This window comes from Myotis davidii, unplaced genomic scaffold (genome assembly GCF_000327345.1).
Source record: "Myotis davidii unplaced genomic scaffold, ASM32734v1 scaffold130, whole genome shotgun sequence".
Classification (NCBI taxonomy): domain Eukaryota; kingdom Metazoa; phylum Chordata; class Mammalia; order Chiroptera; family Vespertilionidae; genus Myotis; species Myotis davidii.
In genome coordinates, this window is record NW_006285040.1 from 6,370,595 (window position 1) to 6,390,876 (window position 20,282).

At 41.4% G+C, this 20,282-nt stretch overlaps 1 protein-coding gene across 2 annotated transcripts in view; it reads left to right on the plus strand.

Moving 5' to 3' along the window:
- EPB41L4A (erythrocyte membrane protein band 4.1 like 4A) overlaps positions 1–20,282 on the plus strand; it is a 210,253-nt gene that overhangs the window by 88,631 nt on the left and 101,340 nt on the right. For both annotated transcript variants that reach the window (XM_006755289.2, XM_006755290.2), the window contains exon 4: positions 19,974–20,025. In XM_006755289.2, the coding sequence (XP_006755352.1) occupies positions 19,974–20,025 (52 nt within the window). The remainder of the gene's footprint in view (positions 1–19,973; positions 20,026–20,282) is intronic.

The following is a 20,282-nucleotide window of genomic DNA, read 5'->3' on the forward strand; positions in this document are numbered from 1 at the left end:
GGTCAATATTAAGAAAAAAATTGTAAATGGAAGATTATAAGAGAGGGTTTTGCGTGACAGCAAAAGTTACTGGCATGCCATGTTTGGCACGCGTGCCAGGGGTTGCCCACCCCTAATCTAGACCATTCATCATCATTACCTGTCATCATTATTGTCATCAATGCACTAGGCACTATTGAATATTTTTCATATGTTGTCATGGCATGCTCAAAACTCCTGTACAAGTTTGATTTTATTATTCTACCATTAGAGATAAGGAAAAAAGGTGAAGCAACTTCCCCCGGGGTCACATAATCATCAAGTATTAGGACCAGATTTCAAATTCAAGTCTTGATGTTTTGAAGACTTTGCCACCACTATAATAACCTGACCAGCATGCATGTAAGATAAAAAGGCTCTGCATACTTAGGATACTAAGGAATTGTCTCTTTCTGGGCAATTTACGTATTAATGTGTGTTGAGAGGAGTTAAATGGTGGTTTACAATAAGCTAACTTCTCAGGTTGACCATGTAGCAAGAGTAGTTTATTTTGTCCTTAGTACATGGGCTCATGGTTCCTTTACCAATTAGTTAATGAATGCCTAATATGTGCAGAACGTGTACTAGAGCCTCTCTGTTTTTCATGTAATCTCAGGAATTCTAGGGAAAGGGCAATTACTGCCTGAAATATTAAATGGAAAAATATGAATTTTATTAAATTATAACTGGGAAGTTCATGTAGCAGATGCATTGATATAGGATTCAGGGGTCCTCAAATTACAGCCCGTGGGCCACATGCGGCCCACTGAAAACATCCGGCCCGCCGGGTGTTTTTGCCGCCGCTGTGTGCATAGGAATTTGTTCATAGTTTTTTTTTAAACTATAGTCCGGCCCTCCAATGGTCTGAGGGACAGTGAACTGGCCCCCTGTTTAAAAAGTTTGAGGACCCCTGATTTAGGTGTTACCTATGTGTAAAGAGAAACAGCTAGACAGATATAAACCTTGTTAAGGCAAACTTCTCTCTAAGGAGTACAGTTAACTTGATTTACTAGTAGAACATTCTGGGCACCATATTTTCTTAACTTCACTTCTTAGGTAGGGTCTGTAAAAGGATCTCAAGAAAATAAAAGGAGTTCTTCATGAAGACACGTTTATTGAGACCGAATCAACACCGAGCTGCATGTGTTAACCCCAGCTTTCTTTTATAAAGCAATCTCTTCAAGATGCACCATGAAGTTCACATACTTGCAGTTCCTTTTCCTATAGACAAACGTGAAAGCATTTAGCCTGGGCATTGAGCCTACTTTCTGTTCTGCACTGGCCTCTGTCATCAGGTTCTTTCTTTATCCAGCTGGTCTGAGTGGGGGATGTGGCTCTTTATATCAGGGCCTTGGTTTGACACAGAGAAAATTTCCAGCCTCGATTTAAGGGGGATGTGAGGCAGTCTGTCATGGGGATTATAAGAACACACATAAGGAGTCGGAGAGGTCCAGATTTGTCTAATGGTCCTGCCACTTAGTTGTCATGTTGAAAATTCTCGTAAAGTACTGGCCATTAATCAGAGCAGTGGGACTTCCAGAGAAGCTTGTTCTCTCCAGTTCATTCTAGGACTGGCTGTCACTGGCTAGCACCAGCTCAGTCGCTAGCTGTTAAGTGCTCTACCATTGTGAGAAGTTGTTTTTATTGTGAGCTCCATGGGTCGGGTAGGGAAGAGTAATTTTCAACAAGAACATGCGTGTCCTTATATCTACCAATCTAGTTATTAGAGCATTAGGTCTTTACTTGTAGACATCATTTGTTGTTCCACTTATTAATGCATTCATTGGTTGCTTCTTGTATGTACCCTGACCAGATTGAACAGCAACCTTGGTGTATCGGGATGAGGCTGTAACCAATGGAGCTACCAGGCCAGGAATACTTGGAATATCTTTACTTTGAATGGGTACCAGCTCTCTCTATGTTTTGTGTCCTAATTCTTAGCACCTGTGAACATGTCACTTTAAAGGAGCTTTGCATGTGTGATTAAGAATTTTATGAGATCAGTGTAATTCCAAATGTTCTTACACATAAAAGATGGAGGCAGGAGAGTCAGAGAGGAGGAGATGGGACAACAAAAGCAGAGGTCAGAGTCATGCATTTTCTGGAAGGGGCCTTGGTCCAGGGAATGCAGGTGGTTTCAGGAAGCTGGAAAAGGCAAGGAAATGGATTCTCCCTGAATTCTCCCAGGAACACAGCCCTGCCTACACATTGATTTTAGCCCAGTGTTCTTTGTCAGTCTGGGCTGCTATAGCAGCTTACCATAGACTGGGTGACATAAACAAGGAACACTTATTTCTCTGGAATAAGTCTGGAGATCTTAGAAGATGACTTTTGTTGATATTGAAAGCAGTAATAGGGATAAATGTGATATCTATACTCCTTCAGTTTGTAAAATGAGGAGTTATAATAATGTCTTGTTTTAGTGTTAGCGATTGAGGCTCCTTTACAATTCACTCCTTCAACCACAGAAGTTCTACGTAATTATGGCTTTTGTCAGAATACAGAATGGAATGCAACCTGCCTTTCAGAATCAGGCTGCTGCATCTCCTGCCCTGTGAACTCAGTAGTCAACAGAGAGCGACATACGTAAATACCGGTCCAGCTAGCGCGCACGTAGCCCTTCCTCTAATGAATTCTTCTTTTCTTCACCAAGTCTGTGAAAAAATAAATAAATAAATGGAGCCACTTTCAGTGGAATTGGGTTGGAGCTACCATCCCAGAGGGCGTGCCTTGCATGTCTTACTCTTCAAACTGCAGGAAATGTTAAAACTGGGCAGAACACCTGTTTATAAAAACAACAAGAAAGCAGGTATTATGCCTGGGGCTATGTCCCAAACACTATGACGAATGGACTGAAAATTAAAAACATTCTTTAGAGTTCACATCACTATGTTAGCTTAGCTGCTACTTAGAGAAATGCCTTCCTTCATTGATGTAATTGTAATTGTTCCCCTTCATTTTCTCATAAGTAACCCTTGTCTTTGCCTCCTAATCGGAACACTATTTGGGTTTCTACCTGATTCAGTCCTTCCAGAATAGCAATATATTTTTAAAATGTTTTTATTGATTTGAGAGAGAGAAAGGAAGGGATAGGGAGAGATAGAAACTTCCATGAGAGAGAAACATCGATGGGCTGTCTCCTGCCCACCATTCAGATGGAGCCCACAACCTGGGCATGTGCCCTGACTGGGAATCCAACCTGTGACCTCTTGGTGTATGGGATGATGCTCAACCAAGTCACACTGGCTGGGCTCACCTCTCCCTTCTGCATCTCTAACCTTCTGTCTCTCTATTCCCTCTCTTTCATCAGGGTTTAGGAATGTTTAAGTCTCTCCCATTTAAAACCACCCTTCCCCATCTCCCATGCCCTCCTCTGTCTATGGCCATATTGACTCTCTGGTCACAAGAGAAAGCCTCATTTAAATTCATTGCCTCCACTTCTCAAACCCCATTCATTCCTGAACTTCTCACAGTTCAGCTTTGATGCCTATCATGCCACTGAAACTGTCCTCAGGCCTCTAGTTGCTAAATCCTAGTGGCACTTTCAGCTCTTACCTTTCTGTTGCATTGACTCTAATGACTCGATCCTTGAGATCTTCTCATTCTGCTCTGATGACAACACATTCTCCTTATTGGCCTCTTTTCAAGTTTTCCTCTGGTTATTCTGATTCTGTCTTCCGTATAATCACTTCTCCTCTGCCTGTTTCATAAAACATTGATATTCACCAGGATTTTTTATTCTGGACTCTCTTATGCTCTAACTGGGTACAGGCTTGCACGTTGAATACTATCTCTCCCGGCACTATTTGTCTCTGAAATAATTTCCTTTAAAAATATAAGCTGAACTGTGTGTATATTTGTATCTTCTCGTCTGCCCCAAATGCTCTGAGCAAAAGTGAGCCTCATCCCTGGAGCACTGGCAGGCTGGCTCTGCCATGAGTAATGGTGTTGTTTGCATCCTGATTCATTGTATTTTGCGACCTGAGTGAGAGTTAACTTTCTGTAATTTCATGTTCTGGCAAACACCCATAGTGGCTGATGAGATGTGTGTGAATCATAATGTGAGTCCTCTTACAAGGAAAGAAAGGAAGTTTGTCATGCTGGGTTTTTGCAAATTGAAACTTTTCCTTTCTGAGGTGTCTTCGGGCATCTGGTGGGGGAACAGAAGGCAAAGATCAGGAAGCAGAAAGGTTTTCTTTAGCAGCCCTTGGACTTTATGAAGAGCATCATAAACACTGTAACAGCCTGGGAGGACTGGCGGCAGCAGGCAAAGGGGACCTGGAAAAAAAACCTGGAAAATCCAATGGCTGGAGGTTTTGCATGAGTCCAGGGGCCTGGAAGGGAATGCCCTACCACCGAAGCCCTCAGTTTCCTGCTGTGTCACTCTTCCTATGTAATCTGTCTGCTCTGTGGTGTAAATTACTATCTAATAATACAGCTGACCCTAAAATTCCTATTTCCAATCCAGACATCCCAAGAGGATTATACTTTGTAAGAATACAGACTCTGGACCTAGACATTTGGATTCACATATCCTGTAGTACATGGGAAAGCTGGCAATGGAAGAGTCTCCTAACTTCTCTTTGCCTCAGTTTCCCCATTTTTAAGCTGGGATAGTAGAAGTACCAACTCAAGGGTGGTAGCTGAGGGTTAAACAAGTCTATATAAAACATTCAGACTAGTGCTTTAAGTTGTGTGGTCAGTGCGATGTAAGTGTTCACTCTTATTCTGTATTTGGATGTCTCTCAGGTGCCTCAAACGCAATGTATTCAAATGGAAGTCATCATCTCCCCCTCCAGACCTGCTTGTTTTCTGATGTTCTTGAGAGCAGTGATTTTCCAGAATTTAAACAAAAACTATTTAACAACAATTTTATTCCTATATTTTTAATATATGTGAACACTGAGTAGCCTAATTTGCTTAAATAGGTAAATAGGAAAGGAAGGAGTATGATAACGGAAGATCATGCGATTTCTTCAACTTCTTCTGAGTCATATACCAAAATTTACAGTGATTTGTCATCTAAAAGGATTTTTAATAGTCTATCAGGCACCTCAAATGAAATGTAGCTGTCATTTTCCCCTCTAAATATTTTATTTTACTGAGGTATAATTGACATACTAGTACAACATTTTTGTTACTTTCAGGTGTACAACAATGATTTCATATTTGTATATACTGCAAAAAGATCACCATATCAATTTAGTTAGCATCCATCACCACATATATATTATTTTGGTAATGAGAACTTTCAAGGTATACTCTCTTAGCTACTTTTAAATAGGTGCTACAATATTGTTAACTATAGTCACGATGCTCTACATTACACCCCCATGACTTATTTATTTTATAACTGGAAGTTTTTACCTTCTGACCCCTCCCTTCACCTCTTCCCTTAGTTCCTGACAGAAGGGATTTCTCAGCCCACTCATTGGGTCCCTCCTTCATTTACTAACTTGAAAGCAATGAACTGAAAACCTGTCTGACTTGCAAATGATTTGTTAATCATGGTAGTAATTCCGTTTCACAATTTCTGGGAAATATGTTTAAATATGCTTTACAAAGATTGATCAAAAGAGAATTATGCCTTTTTTCTCTTCTACTTAAGGGCATGTGATTTAATCCAATTTAGTTGGAAAGGATTAGGGAAATTAAAAATTGTTAACTTTAATGTACATTTGCCCATACAAGATGTTTGATAAAGTGCTTTTATCTAATTATGTACTTTATATTCATCAGATTTTGGAGCTGCAGAATTAGTTCATTCACTTTATGGAATATGTCCAACATATAATTCTTTGGCAAAACCAGTCATTACACCAGTCAACCAAACCAGCTTGCTTTTCTGTCATTTGTCAATTTAAATAAAAATGTCAACATGTGTTCAGCAAAAAGTATTTCACTTTGGAATTATATTTCTGAGATGGTTAGACAGAGAAGGCACAGTGCTTTGTTTTGTCGCTTAGATGAGAGAGGCTTTGATTTGTTTTATTCTTATGGGAGTTTTCCTCCTGAGCTGCGTATATTTTGATTGTAGCGGGAAGATGGAAGTTACAAGATCGTGACATGAAAATCATCACTCCCACTGCTGCCTACTGTATGATATATCTGAATTCAAAGCTACCCAACTATGGGCCAAAGCACCATGTTGCTATCCCCTTGTCTAATCCGTACCAGAAATATGTTTAAGTAGGAAAAGACATGATTTATGGTGTCTTTATTAAAGGCAACTTTGCTAACATTGGTATTTTAAAATGTTCCTATGTTTCTGCTCCCTGGATTTTTACACCTAGGGCTAATGTGCCATAGAGAGATTAAAGTGGGTAAGGGGTGCATTTCTCCTTTAAATTGGGGAAGGCGGATTGTGGATGGGGACTGCAGTGGAAAGGAGAACTGGCATCTTAACTCAGTGCTATTCTCAGGTAGGTCAGTTTTAGGAAAGAGTATGCATGGAAGCTGAGGGGAGGGATTGTGTCCTGTTATCACTGTTACCACCTTCTGTTACTACCCACTGAGGGACCCATAATATTAGGGAAGGAAAGAACTCTATAGACAGTGTGGGCCAGGCCAGGTGGATGTGAGACTGTGACAAGAGCACCCTCCTCCCCTCTCTTTTCCATGTCTGTCTGCTGTGTCCATGCCTGGTGGTCTTTTAGTTTGCTGCCTTATTTCTCTTACGAAAGGCCTTTCCAGTTCATTTAAACCAGATTTTACCTATATTTTAAAAAAGAAAAAAGCTTTACTGAGATATTAGAAAGTTAAGTTGGAAATGTGTGGGATTGTAAGGAATTATAGAAAGAAATATAATATTATATATATTCTAAAGGCCCGATGTACAAAAGTTTTTGCACTTGGGGGAGGAGGGGTCCCTCAGCCCAGCCTGTGCCCTCTTGCAATCTGGGACCCCTCCCGGATCGGGCCTAAGCTAGCAGTCAGACATCACTCTGGCAGCCCGGGAGCCCTTGGGGGATGTCCACTTGCCAGTGGGGAGCAAGCATAAGCTGCAGTCGGACATCCTTAGCACTGCCGAGGAGGTAGGAGAGCCGGCAAGGTCAGGTGGGAAGCTTGGCTTCCTCCATTGCCGGGGCCATGAAGCCTCCTGCTTGCTCCAGCTCTGTGGCTGCTGGCCGCCATCTTGGTTGGGTTAATTTGCATATAGTTGCTCTGATTGGCTGGTGGGCGTGGCGTGTGAATATAGCAAGGTATGGTCAATTTGCATGTTTCTCTTTTATTAGATAAGATATATACACATACACAGTTTGTTTTTGTTTGTGTTGGTTTTTTTTTTTTTTACTGATTTTAGCAAGGAAGGGAGAGGGAGAGAGAGATAGAAACATTAATGATGAGAGAGACTCATTGGTTGACTGCCTCCTGCATGTCCCCTACTGGGGATTGAGCCTGCAACCTGGGCATGTGCAATTGAACAGTGACCTCCTGGTTCATAGGTCAATGCTTAACCCGTGACCCACACTGGCTGGGCATAAATATGATATTCTGAATCTGCTGAGGTAGTGTAGTATGTGATAGAAGAAAGAATATGAGGATTTAGCTCAGGTAATGTCACCGGGAGCTTTGTGGCTGTGGATCCCATCACTTAAAACAAACAAACAAACAAACAAACAAAAACTTGCTTATCATACTGTATTTTTATAAAGCAGTAAGTTTTTTGGGGGAACGACTTTCTGTTTAAAGTGGATCTGAGCTCTTCTGAGCAGTCATGTGATGCATCATGACAATTCAGCAGCTGATGTGCTTGAAAGAACCCTGGGAAGTGCAGAGAGGGACGTGTCTATCTGCCACCCACAAAGCCGCTTGGCGTGTTGGACGCTTTCCTCACTGGGGCACCTGGGGAGCAGAACATGCTTTGGTTGTTCTTCAGTTTCGTTGTTCTATGTGTTGATTTTGACATGGATTCAAAATGCTTTTGAAAGACCTAGATTTGTTTAGAGCTGGCTCTGGGATTCATCTTGAACTTAATTCACTTATGTGCTGTTGTTTTTCCTTCCTTTTCCTTCTCAGATGGCTGATCACAGTAGGCATGAAGGTGTCTTCCATGGGTCATGTGTAATAAAATATTTTATCCTGTGGCTTTCTTAAATTTTCTAGGTTTAGGGAAGTAAGGGACTGAGTTCTATCTAGAGCAGTGATGGCGAACCTTTTGAGCTCCACGTGTCAGCATTTAGAAAAACCCTAACTTAACTCTGGTGCCGTGTCACATATAGAAATTTTTTGATTTTTGCAACCGTAGTAAAACAAAGATGTATATTTTTGATATTTATTTTATATATTTAAATGCCATTTAACAAAGAAAAATCAACCAAAAAAATGAGTTTGTGTGTCGCCATCACTGATCTAGAGTGTTCTTTTTCGTTAACAGCACCCAGTGCTTTTTTTCACCAAAAATAAAATAAAAGGAGAAACAGTAGAAAATGATAATGGTGCAAATACTTTAAAACAAAACTATCAGGAATGGTAGAAACCTCACTATGTATACATGCCCACATATATTTGTATATGCCATAGGTATGCTAGGCATTCTTCTTGTCAGTAATTTCTGTGGCCCACACCTTAGTTGTGTAAGTGTATGACAGGAATATTGCTGGTTCCCTTAACTATGAACATTTTATGAGACTGTCCTCCCAGGTTAAATCAGAAAGAAATGAAGAATGGCATTTCAGACAATTGATGGAATGGCTAGGAAAGTAGTGGTTTTAGGGTTAATGATTCTGGACATTTTCTTGATTATCACAGGGAACTAGTCTTTTTTATTTTAATCTAGAGGTTTGATACAAACCTCTGAGTTGACCTTTATTTAACACTAGAGGCCTGGTGCATGAAATTGTGCAGTTGGGGAGGGGGGTTCCCCTCAGCCTGGCCTGCGCCCTCTTGGGAGCCTTGGGGGTGGGGGGAGGGTGTCCTGCAGGGAGTGAGCCTGACATCCTTAGTGCTGCAATGGATGTGGGAGAGGCTTCCGTCACTGTCGCTGTGCTGCCCAGCCATGAGCCAGCTTCTGACTGAGCAGCGCTCCCCTTGTGAGAGCACACTGACCACCAAGGGGCAGCTCCTGTGTGTTGAGTGTCTGCCCCCCGTGGTCAGTGTGTGTCATAGCGACTGGTGGTTCTGCTGTTCGGTCAATTTGCATATTATCCTTTTATTATATAGGATTGTTCTGAATCTTAGGAGGATTTTCTCCATGAATATAAAAAGAATTTGATTGGGTTGTGCCAGTAGTCTTAAATTTTATAAAATTTAAAATATGTTGCAAGCACTAAAAGCTAAGGTGACTAGTTTGTCTATTTTTTATATGACATGTTTCAGTCAGAGAGGTGCTCCAGGGATTGTTCAAAGTTGGGCAGGTGCTTTTAGGGGTAGGGTGGAGGGGTGGAAGGTGGGAGTTACTCACTTTATCTTTTGGACTGTGAACTTTGAGTTAACAAAAGTAGGCCCTTTGAAAGCTAATGATATATGGAAGCTTAATTTTTCTTGCTACATAACATATTCATCAGTTTTTTGGTTGAAGGAGATTTTAGCAAGGTTGTTTACTGAGGACATTTCTTGTTTAAAACTCTTTAGTGTTATATCCTTACCCTGATTAGCACCGCTGGCCTGGGACTGTAAGGAGAGAAGACCAACTGCTATTTCTCATTTCTATTCAATCATGCATCTGATATTTACTGGGTGACCATTGCATCTCAGGAACTAGAGTGCGGTGGTCAAAAAGAGACAAGGTCCATGTCTCGAGTTTATATTCCAGGGGAAAGACAGACTATAAATATGTGTTCTGACATCAGATAGTGATTGGTGCTTCGAAAATAATATAAGATGAAGTGCCGGACTAGAAGGCTGCTTCCATTGAGTGGTGAGAAAAGTCTCTCTGATATTTAAAAAAGGAAAAAGCTTTACTGAAATGTTACAAAGTTAGTTTGGAAATGTGTAGGCTTATAAGGAATTATAGAAATATGAAATTCTTACTGTGCTGCCTGCAACTGGATGCTGTTTAGAATATTGTTCTCTACTAACTGGTAGTGTAGCATGCGATAGAAGAAACCCGGCATGTGCCTTGGGAATTGAACTATGATCTCCTGGTTCATAGGTTAGTGCTCAACCACTGAGCCACACTGGCTAGGCCATAAGATTTTATTTGAGCCAAACTGATGACAATTGCTGGGAAGCAAGATCTCAAATGCTTCTGAGAATGGTAGTTTTTCAGTTTCTTTCATGCATTGGAAATTAAGGAGGGGATTTAAGGAAGATTACATGACGGAGGGAGAAAGCAAGGTACAGGAAAGTTAAGATTATGTGCTCCTTTGAGGGTGATTTCATCTACAGGGTCTGAAAAAGAGGATTACTCTGGCATTTCAAAGATGCGTTAACATAGATGACCTAGAACAGTGGATAGGGCTTGCTTACGGCAACAATAAACCTTTTGCTAAAAAAGTTATATGCCTGGGGCATGACTACTACCATGACCTGCAAAGTTAGCAATTTACGATCAGATCTACAGATGAGTTTTCTTTCTTTAGAACCCCCTTTTTATCCAGAATAACTTAGATTTTTTTGTAGGGCTATTGGGGAAAAATGACCTTAAAGACCTTTAATTAGAAGACCTTTTGTTTGAAAGGGTCTGAGGCATCATAGTAGATCTTTTTTGAGGACGTAATAAAGAGTTCTACATTTACCGTCATGTTTTCCTGAGCACCCTTTATTCAGTCTTTGCCCAGAAGTCACTTCTTAATGGTAGCACCATTTGCCTTCTGATAAGTCTAGGGATGAGAAACCTCTATTTCAAGCCCAGTAAGTCCTGGCATTTATATTTAGCAGTTTTTCTTCTTCTTCTTTTTTAAAGCTTATCTCTCTCCTCTTGCATTTCACTATAGGTAGCAAAGAAGCCTGTTTGCACTTTCAACAATCTACCTGCAATCTTATCTGGATCATTCACTTCATTAGGTACCTCTTTTATTTTCCATGATGCTTCACACAACAGCATTGCTAAATATCTGCCTTCCTATAAGGTTCTCTTTCTTCCTCCTCCTAACAGGTTTCTCTTTGCTTTCCAGTAGGCCCTCCCCACCGCCTCCTGGAGGGCCCGGAGGCTTCCACAAACAGTTTTCTCGAGGTTCTCTATGCTGTCTCCTTCCTAAAATGCATAGTGGAGAATGAAGGGAGTGGGCCAGATTGTGTAGGGCCTTGTAGACCATCATAGGGACTTGGGATTTTACTTTTATTAAGGAGGGAAAACCACTGGAAGATGTTGAACAGAAGAGTAAACTGATTTGACCTATGCTTTACAGAATCCCTAAAACTACTAAGGTAGAAGCAGGAATACCATTAAAGGAGTTGTTTAAGAAATCCAGGTGAGCGATGCTTCTAGACCTTTATAGCCTGGACCGCTGTTTTTCAAAGCTTGTGAGAGAAAGCCATCACTTCAGTTTTGTCACTCTTTGTACTGTTAACACCCTGAGTTCTGCTTGTCAGTGGCAGCCTGGCAGTGGCTCGAAGTAGTCTGTTCTTGGTCCCCAGCCTTATGGGGGCCAAAAGTGTAGGCCCAAACTGCCAGACGTGCTTTCTGAAACGATGATTCACTTAAAAAAAAAACAAAAAAACAATCCAGGTGAATGGTGATGGCTTCTTGGACCTGGACGTGGTGAAAATTCTGTTTCTATTTCTGTTTCTATTTCTAGCATAGAACCAGAGGACTTGCAGGTGGATGGAAGAGATAGATGATAAAGAGGTTTTGACTGGCGCGAATGGAAGAGTGTTATCCATTTACTGAGATGGGGAAGACTGCAGGAGAACAGGTTTTTCTAGGAGGGAGTAGAATCATCATTTCCCTTTTGAAAGTACAAAGTTTGAGTTCTAATAGGCACTTAAATGGAGCTGTCACGTAGGCAATTGGATTCAGGGGACCATTCTGATCTGGTTGTGCATTTGGGAGTTGTATGAGTGGCATTTCAAGCCTTAATGTAAGGTGTGAGTTTAGGGTAATCTGGCCTTTCCTGGTTAGGGCGATAATGAGCAGCCAGCAAAGGAGATTGTGAAGGTGTGGCCAGTGAGGTGTAAGTAGAAGCCAGATCTTCTAGAACAGTGGTGGCGAACCTATGACACACGTGTCAGAGGTGACACGCGAATTCATTTGTTTGGTTGATTTTTCTTTGTTAAATGGCATTTAAATATATAAAATAAAAATCAAAAATATAAGTCTTTGTTTTACTATGGTGGCAAATATCAAAAAATTTCTATATGTGACACGGCACCAGAGTTAAGTTAGGGTTTTTCAAAATGCTGACATGCCGAGCTCAAAAGGTTCGCCATCACTGTTCTAGAAACTGGTGACAAATGCGTTTCAAGCAAGTGGGTGAAGACTCTACATCTGTCATTAGATTTAGCCACTGTGGGCGTCACTGCAAGATACTGGAGAGGGTTCTAAAGTATTTAAGAGGGAGGAGAGCAGACATAGTATGAAACAATGGCTTTATATACCCCAGAATATAGAAATGAAATAAGAAGATATAGGGGTTAAAAGGTGTTTTTATTTTTTTTTAATATGGGAGAAATAAAGTCTTGTATTCTCCTGGGAATGATTCTACAGAAAGGAAAACTTTGGTGCTGGAAGGAGGGCGGGAATTTACTGGAGCTGTTTCTGAATAGATAAGGGATGAGCTTCAGTGGAGCATGGACAGTTTGTCATAGAAATAGAGAAGACAGGACCTCAGCCCAGATACAGAGAGGTTGGTAGATTTGGTGAGAAGGCATGCATGTTCTCTTCTGATGGCTTCAGTTTTCTCAGACACATTATCAAGATCATCAGCTAAGGGTGAGAAACAGGAAGGAGTCACCCAGACAAGTGCAAGAATGAAGTGTAGTGGGATTCTGGGTCCCCTCGGGTTACTGATAACGAATTTAAATGGAGCCCATCTATGGCTATGCAGTTTGAGTCTCCAGTTCCTGTCAGCTTCTCTGGTGCTGGCCTGAGAGGGCAGAGAGTTGGTATGTTTTTCCCAGTGGTTGTAGAGGGGAGCTTGTGCAAGGTAATCTGCCAGTGAATGACTATAATGAATAGAGAGGAAGTGAGGGCTTGCAGGGAGCAGGAAGGAGAAAGTGTGAAGAGAGAGTAGGATCCTGGAATTTCATGTCCTGCTGGAATCAGAATATGAGAAAGGAGTGAGCTGAGAAAAGAGGAGCTGGTGGTTGTATGTAAGAATCTTGAAATTGAAGTTATGCATTCCTATTCAGACAGTACTCTAGAGGGTGGTTTGGCCTGAGATTAACATGCAGGGTGTTCCTCATCCTGGGATCTGCTGTTCTGTACTTTCCTGCAAGTTGTTTCAATACCTCAGGTTTCCGTTTTCTCCCTTGTAAAATGGTAATTATAGTAGTTCCCACTCGATTAGACTTTTTAAGAGAGTTCAAGGAGTAAATAAAATGAGCATCTAATAACTGTTAGCTATTGTTATTATTATCCCTGTAACTCTTAGAGCGGGGCCAGGGTCCATGGGTGAGAATTGGGGCCAGTGATAATTCATAAGGAGCCAGATGGTCCTACAGTGATTCAGTGGAATCCAGTTTTGTTGAAATGGAGGCCTGATTACAATTCACCACCCCACTTCACTGTAGATGGTGCAATGACAGGTCCGTGTTTTCATCCCTGCTGTGAGGCTCTATGATGGTGACTTTCCCTGAGATCCCAAAGCTTCTGTGATTCGTACCAAGGAGCAAATTAAAACCACATCCTGTTAATGATACTTAGAGGGACTGAGATCTGTCTACAGGGGCACCGGGAAAAGCACAAATAGCTGTCACCACAGCCCTGGGTTTCTTGGAACATATGTGCAAATTATGTTGAGTCCTAGGACTCCCTAGGAATGGCTCCATTGTTCCCTATAGATGGTCATCCCTCTTTATACTCCCTTAGATCAAAGGGTTGTTTTGTTATAGTGACAAAAGCTGGGTGTGTATGTAAAGCCTTTTTTTGATCGATAGGAAATATCATTGTAGTGTTCTTAAATTTCATCATTGATGTTTCTCTCTCTCCCTCTCCCTTTCTCTCTGAAATCAATAAAAATACATTTTTTTAAAAAAAGATGCAGCAAAGCTTTTATTATTCCATGCTGTCCTTGCTCTACTAAAACATTTTAGGGCTCATTCTACTATTAGAACTCTAGGAGACAGCAAAAGAACAGATGTCAAATGAAAGGTTGGCCCCTGAATTTTTGAAGGTTAGGTTATTGATTTACTGGACATTGTTAGAGTTTTAAGATCTAATTCTGTCCTGTTACCTAGGATATTGATGAAATTGAGACATTATTATCCATGGTGAATGAAACACGCTCAGGGCATTTAGCCAAGACTGTCAGAGAAAAAGAAGGAACTTGTGCCCATCTGTCATTCTCCCCAGATTACATAAATGCCATTAAGACTGACATGACTGAAGAGGTAAGACCACCTACTTGTTGGCCTCTTGTACCCTCAAAAGGCATTTGATCCAGGAGAGCTGTTGTCTGGACTTTTCAGTGATTGGGTATCGGGATTGAGGTCTGTTAATGTTCTCCTGTGTTAGGAAACCCACTGTAGAAATAAGGATGAGAGAAAAGGGCTGTTTCTGTTCATTGTTATGTTATCTTCCTACAAAACAGGATCCAGTCTAGCTGGGTATAAATTTGAGATTGTATAGAGAGCAAGGAGGAAAGGGAAGAGAAAGAGTGATTGATTGAGAGATTGAATGTTGAGAAAGAATAGGAGAGATAGGGCTCTCTTTCCTTCTGACTGCCTGAGTAGGCAAGACTGTGTCACAGAACAGAAAGAATTTGTCCACCTGGAGCTAGCAGAGCCAAACTCTAAAATACTGAGAATTGCAGTGGAGAAAGATTGATTATTCTATTGATGAGCTAGAGGCCCGCTGAATGAAGAGATTCGTGCAATAGGCCTTCCTTCCCCTGGCTACCGGCACTGGTTTTCCTCCGAGACTCAGGCCTTCACTCCGGCTGCAGTGGAGAAGCCAAGCCTGGAGACTTCTCCGCTCTGACCGCAGCAGACAAGGCAAGCCTTGAAGCTTCTCTGCTCCGGCCGCAGTGGAGAAGCCAAGCCTCTTCAGTCTTCAGTTGTCTTCAGTCTTCACTTGGGCGGAGCCTTCAGTCTTTGCTCCGTACCCGCATATGCAAATTAACCGCTATCTTTGTTGGGTTAATTTGCATACTTATCCTGATTGGCTGGTGGGTGTAGCAGAGTGACACCAATTTGCATGTATCTCTTTTATTAGTGTAGATAGTGCCATCCAGGAGAATGGGAATCTACTGCTTAAAAGCCTGAACTCCTTTAGGGTTAGGTTTAGAAAAATGAAAAAGAAAAGGAAAAAACAAAAGCCTGAACTCCCTGTTCCAGAGTTCCAGGAGAGTTTGTAAGGAGTTAGGGGAACAGGTGTGCAGAAGTGCTGGTGGGGCAAGTTTTCATTGGAGGACCTTGGACCATGGACCCTCTGCTTCTGAAAGGGTTCTGGTGCTCAAGTTTCCATTATGTCCTGGTTCTTTGGTTCTGTTGGCAGGGAGGGCACAAGCCTGGTTCTGGACACAGCTGGAGGTCAGTTCTCTGAGCATGTGTCAGCTTCATGACTTGTGGTTTTGGTCTGTTGTCCCTGAAAAGCATCTCAGTATCCTGCTAAAGAGGATAGGACCATTTTCTGGTTCTGTGGGTATAATGGCTTCGTACCAAAGTGCAGTTCAGAGAAGCCATTCTGTAGCTTAGTGCACAGTAAGTTGTGCTCAGCTCTCTGCTACTTCCTTTCCCACTGCCCAGGACAGACAGAAGGACCGAATGGGCCACTTCTATTTCTGGAAGTCCTGCATGAACACTGATTTCCTAGCTGAGTATTTGTTAGCCATTGGCAGGACTAATTTCAGGATAGCACTTAACTATTAAGGACCTGCAGTATTGCATTCTGTGTTGTCAGTTAGACATGAACCCATTTCCTTTGAGTGCAGTTGAGCTGGTAGACATAACTTGTATAAAAATTTAAGGCTCTGTTTTTCTCCATTTCTGTACTTTGGGAAAGTTTTTATTTATAAACACACTGTTCAAAGGTTCCCTCTTCAGTGACACCTTCCTACACTCACCCTGCAGAGGTAATTTTCTTTGTACATAATTTTATCTCCTAAGCACTCATCTTATATGTGTTATTATTTCACTACAGCATTGGATTGTAATTCTGTGTCCCTGTCTCCTGCTAGTTTTGGGTGCCTCAAGGATAGGTCTAGGTCTCAGTCATCTTTATTTCCCCACACCACCCAGGACAGAGTCTGACATAACATACAGAGAGCACAATAGTGGGTATTCCGGAAATGTTAAATGAATGAATGATATACAGTTTGAGAGCTGACATCCATTCTGGATGTAGGTGCATATTCTGGATGTAGTTGTTAAAATTGGGATACTATGTTCATTGGCAAATTCTTGTGCTCTTTTTTCTCATTGGTTATAGAATAACTGCCTGATGTGTTTCGTGGTGACCAGATGTGCTATGTTTGATTGCTTGTTGATAATGAGCAGTGACAAATGTGGTCCTAGTATGGCTGCTTTGGTTTCAAGGTCATTTCTTTCTCTTGGTTGAGCATAAGTGGGTTTTACATGTTAAGATGTTAGCTTATGAGACCTGATGGCTTATGTTTATTAGTTATGTTCTGGAGCATTTATCATCGTCTGACCTCTGCAACCCTGGGTTTTCATTGGGATCAAATGAGATTTGTGCAGGATGAGCGCTGGGTTGATGCTCAGCATATCTAATGTGCAGTGAGCTGATCAAACATCTTTTACTGAGTTTTGACCTTTTTTTTTGCTTCAAAATTGTAATTTCTAACTCATCTTAGAAACTTCATTATACGTTTCATCTCACAAATCAGTTTGCTCTCAAGGAAAGTGATTTATTTTTAAAGTGTATAGCTTATCAGTAATAGGAGCATTTTTAGTAAACAGTCTTTCCTGTTACAATTAGTTAACTTTCCTTTCTGTTTTATTTACCTGGCTTTTTAATGACCGAAAAACATTTTGGAGGCAAAAAAGAAAAAATTGGTTTTCGAAATCTGTAAAATGTGTTTTCTTGGGATGATGATGTTAGAAGGGGAGATGAGAAGCTTTCGTCCAATTTCTGTTCTTACCAGTTTCAAGGTGAGATCAGATGGAGTAGTTGGACCTGAGGCCCCTTCCCTTCCCTCTTTCTAGCCCCAAGCGCTCACCGAGTCCTCAGGTGTAAGTGTGGGGAAAGGCTTAACATTCTGCATCCTTGACACTAGCGGGGAAATGGAGAGCCAGGGGCCCAACTGCAAGTCCCCTCCCTGAAGTGCTCTTATGGATAGGGTGTTCTCACCAAGTAACCCTCCGGGACCCCAGCCAGCTGGCATTCTGATTTTGGTCTTGTGAGAAATCACCTTATCTCAGAACTTGGAGCTCATAAATGGGTATTGCTGTAAGCCTCTAAGTTTGTGAAACTTTGCTACGGCAGCAATAGAAGTCTAATGCAATTGTTTATTTTATTATTTTTTTCAACAACAGAAATTTATTTCTCATGGTACTGAAGGCAAGTGTTTAAAAGTGGTTAGTTGTGTGTGTTTTCATCTCCTTTGAAAAATCCAGGGGTAGCCAAACCTTTTTATTTAACATCAGTGGCAAGAAATAGTCAACCCACCTATTGTTTCCACTTCATGAGAAGCATTGATAGCTTTATGTACTTAGTAGAGGAACGGGTCTGCTCTGTGTCCAATACACAGCCTAACATTTGGGTTTCTCTACTTGTATGAATCAGTGTTTCCATATGAATGATTATTTTAACACTAGAGCCACATCTTTTGTCACTGTGGGCTCCAAAAGCAATTCATTAATTATAGCCTCTACTTCAAATATCTTTTTAAAATTTATTTTAAAAGTGAGTGATTTTAGACTTTCAGCAATTGAGAAATGATAAGAAGCAGAATATTAAACATTGCATTATAAGTTGCTATATAGATATGTTACTTTTAAAAAAGTTGAAAAACTTAAACTGCTCTGTGAGTGCAAATAGTGGAGATTATACATATATATGAGTACAGTTTAGTCCTGTAATAAAATATTATAATAAAATGATTATGACACATATTTAGTATGAGTAATTATTATTATTATTATATTAAATGAAATTAGGAATAAAAGGTACGGGGATTGCACAAGAAGTTATAATTCATATTTATAATTATTGCTACTGTTATATAGCAGGGCAAGCAGAGGACAGGGAAGGGGGACCTGGGCAGGAGGGTTCTTCTGGATTCCTTTTTGACCCTTGATTCCTGACCCAGGAGTGTCGGGGGAGTGGGGATGTTTTCAACAGGTGAACACAAGTACTGTGAATGCAGTGGCTCAGGGTGGACCAGCTCCTACCTCCCTGCTGTGAGAATTGACCCTTATTCATTCAGAAGCATAAGAAAGTGGGAACTGGTTAGCTAGGACCTCGGGATTCCAGCATTTGGCATGGATAGCCGAGGAGAGTCACCCCAGTGTGTATTTCTAGGGGAACCCAGATGTCCCCTCCTCTGTGCGTCCGCTTGCTCTTCCCGCAGGTGGAGAGATGGGGCTGAAGGTGTGTTCTTTTCCTTTCAGTGATCTTCTTTCACAAGGGTGAGGCCTAGGCCAAAAATTCTCCCATCACTGTCTAAGATTCTGTTCATTAAAGATTAATTTGAATTAATAAGCAAGTATCATAGGCTGGTTAAAGGCAGTAATTAAGAATGATCTCGCCGTGACCGGTTTGGCTCAGTGGATAGAGCATTGGCCTGCGGACTGAAAGGTCCCAGGTTTGATTCCGGTCAAGGGCATGTGCCTTGGTTGCGGGCACATCCCCAGTGGGGCGTGTGCAGGAGGCAGCTGATCGATGTTTCTCTCTCATCGATGTTTCTGACTCTCTATCCCTCTCCATTCCTCTCTGTAAAAGCTCAATAAAATACATTTTTTTAAAAAGGAATGATCTCACACCTTCATATCATCATCATCACTAGCATGTGTTGCAAACTTAGTATGAAACAGGGACTATTCTGAAGACTGTCCATGAATTAACTTATTTAATCCTCACAGCAAGCCTATGAGGAAGGTTCGGAGACGGTCCAGTACCTTGTTCCTAGTGCCACGGTGATGATGAGGGGAGAGCCAGGGCAGAATCCAACTGGGTTGGCCCTGGGACGCAGATCCTCAGCCACTGTGCTGAGCCACCTCTGCTGGACACTTCAGCAGGCTTTGATTTTATTTGCTAGCTTGCTTTCTTCCATCTAGCAGCAACACCTGTAAGAGACGGGACTGGAAGTGAAGAGGGTGAGGATGGTGTTAGAGGGAGACATACCTAACTGTAGGTGGGGCTGTGATGGAGATTTTGGAAAGAGACTTGGGTGGCATTCCCTATGGCCATTGTTTTGCCAACCAAAGCAGTAAAACACGTTCACCGAAATCTTTTTTAAAAAATATATTTTATTGATATTTTTTACAGAGAGGAAGGGAGAGGGATATAGAGTTAGAAACATCGATGAGAGAGAAACATCGATTCAGCTACCTCCTGCACACTCCCTACAGGGTATGTGCCCGCAACCAAGGTACATGCCCTTGACTGAAATCAAACCTGGGACCCTTGAGTCCACAGGCTGATGCTCTATCCACTGAGCCAAACCAGTTAGGGCTCACCAGAATCTTAATATTGCAGTCAGCGCTAGAATGCAACTAAGAACGCAGAGGTACTGTTTCTCCTCTCTGCTGCTCTCTGAACGTTGACAACGTTTTATTTTAATGTTGTAGCCACAGACAGCTCTTATGTATGTTTGTGTGTGTATATGACAAATCAAATGCTTTCCTTATTATTTAAATGTCATTTAAAATAACACTTTTCAAATGTTTTTGAAGTAAAGGCTAATGAAAAGCAACTAATTCTTATAATTACCCTTTTATTCCTCACACAGTATTGGCTGGATCCTGCAAAAACCCTTGCTGAACACAAAGAACTGATCAACAGTAGGTATTTAATTTATTTATTTTTTAGTAGGTATTTAATTTTAACCTTGTTAAGGGATGCCTTGAGAATGATACCATGCCCATGGTTAGCTGGGTACAGAATAGGCTCCAGTACTGCGGGGATGAGTATGCGTTCTTAGGTGCCCGAATCTGGAAATGGGTGTGTGAGTATTGCTGGGTGTCTGCAAACTCTGGTGAAATTCCAGTTGATAAAGACTGAGAGGATCTTAGTATTGAATTTTGCTTGGTGTATTCCT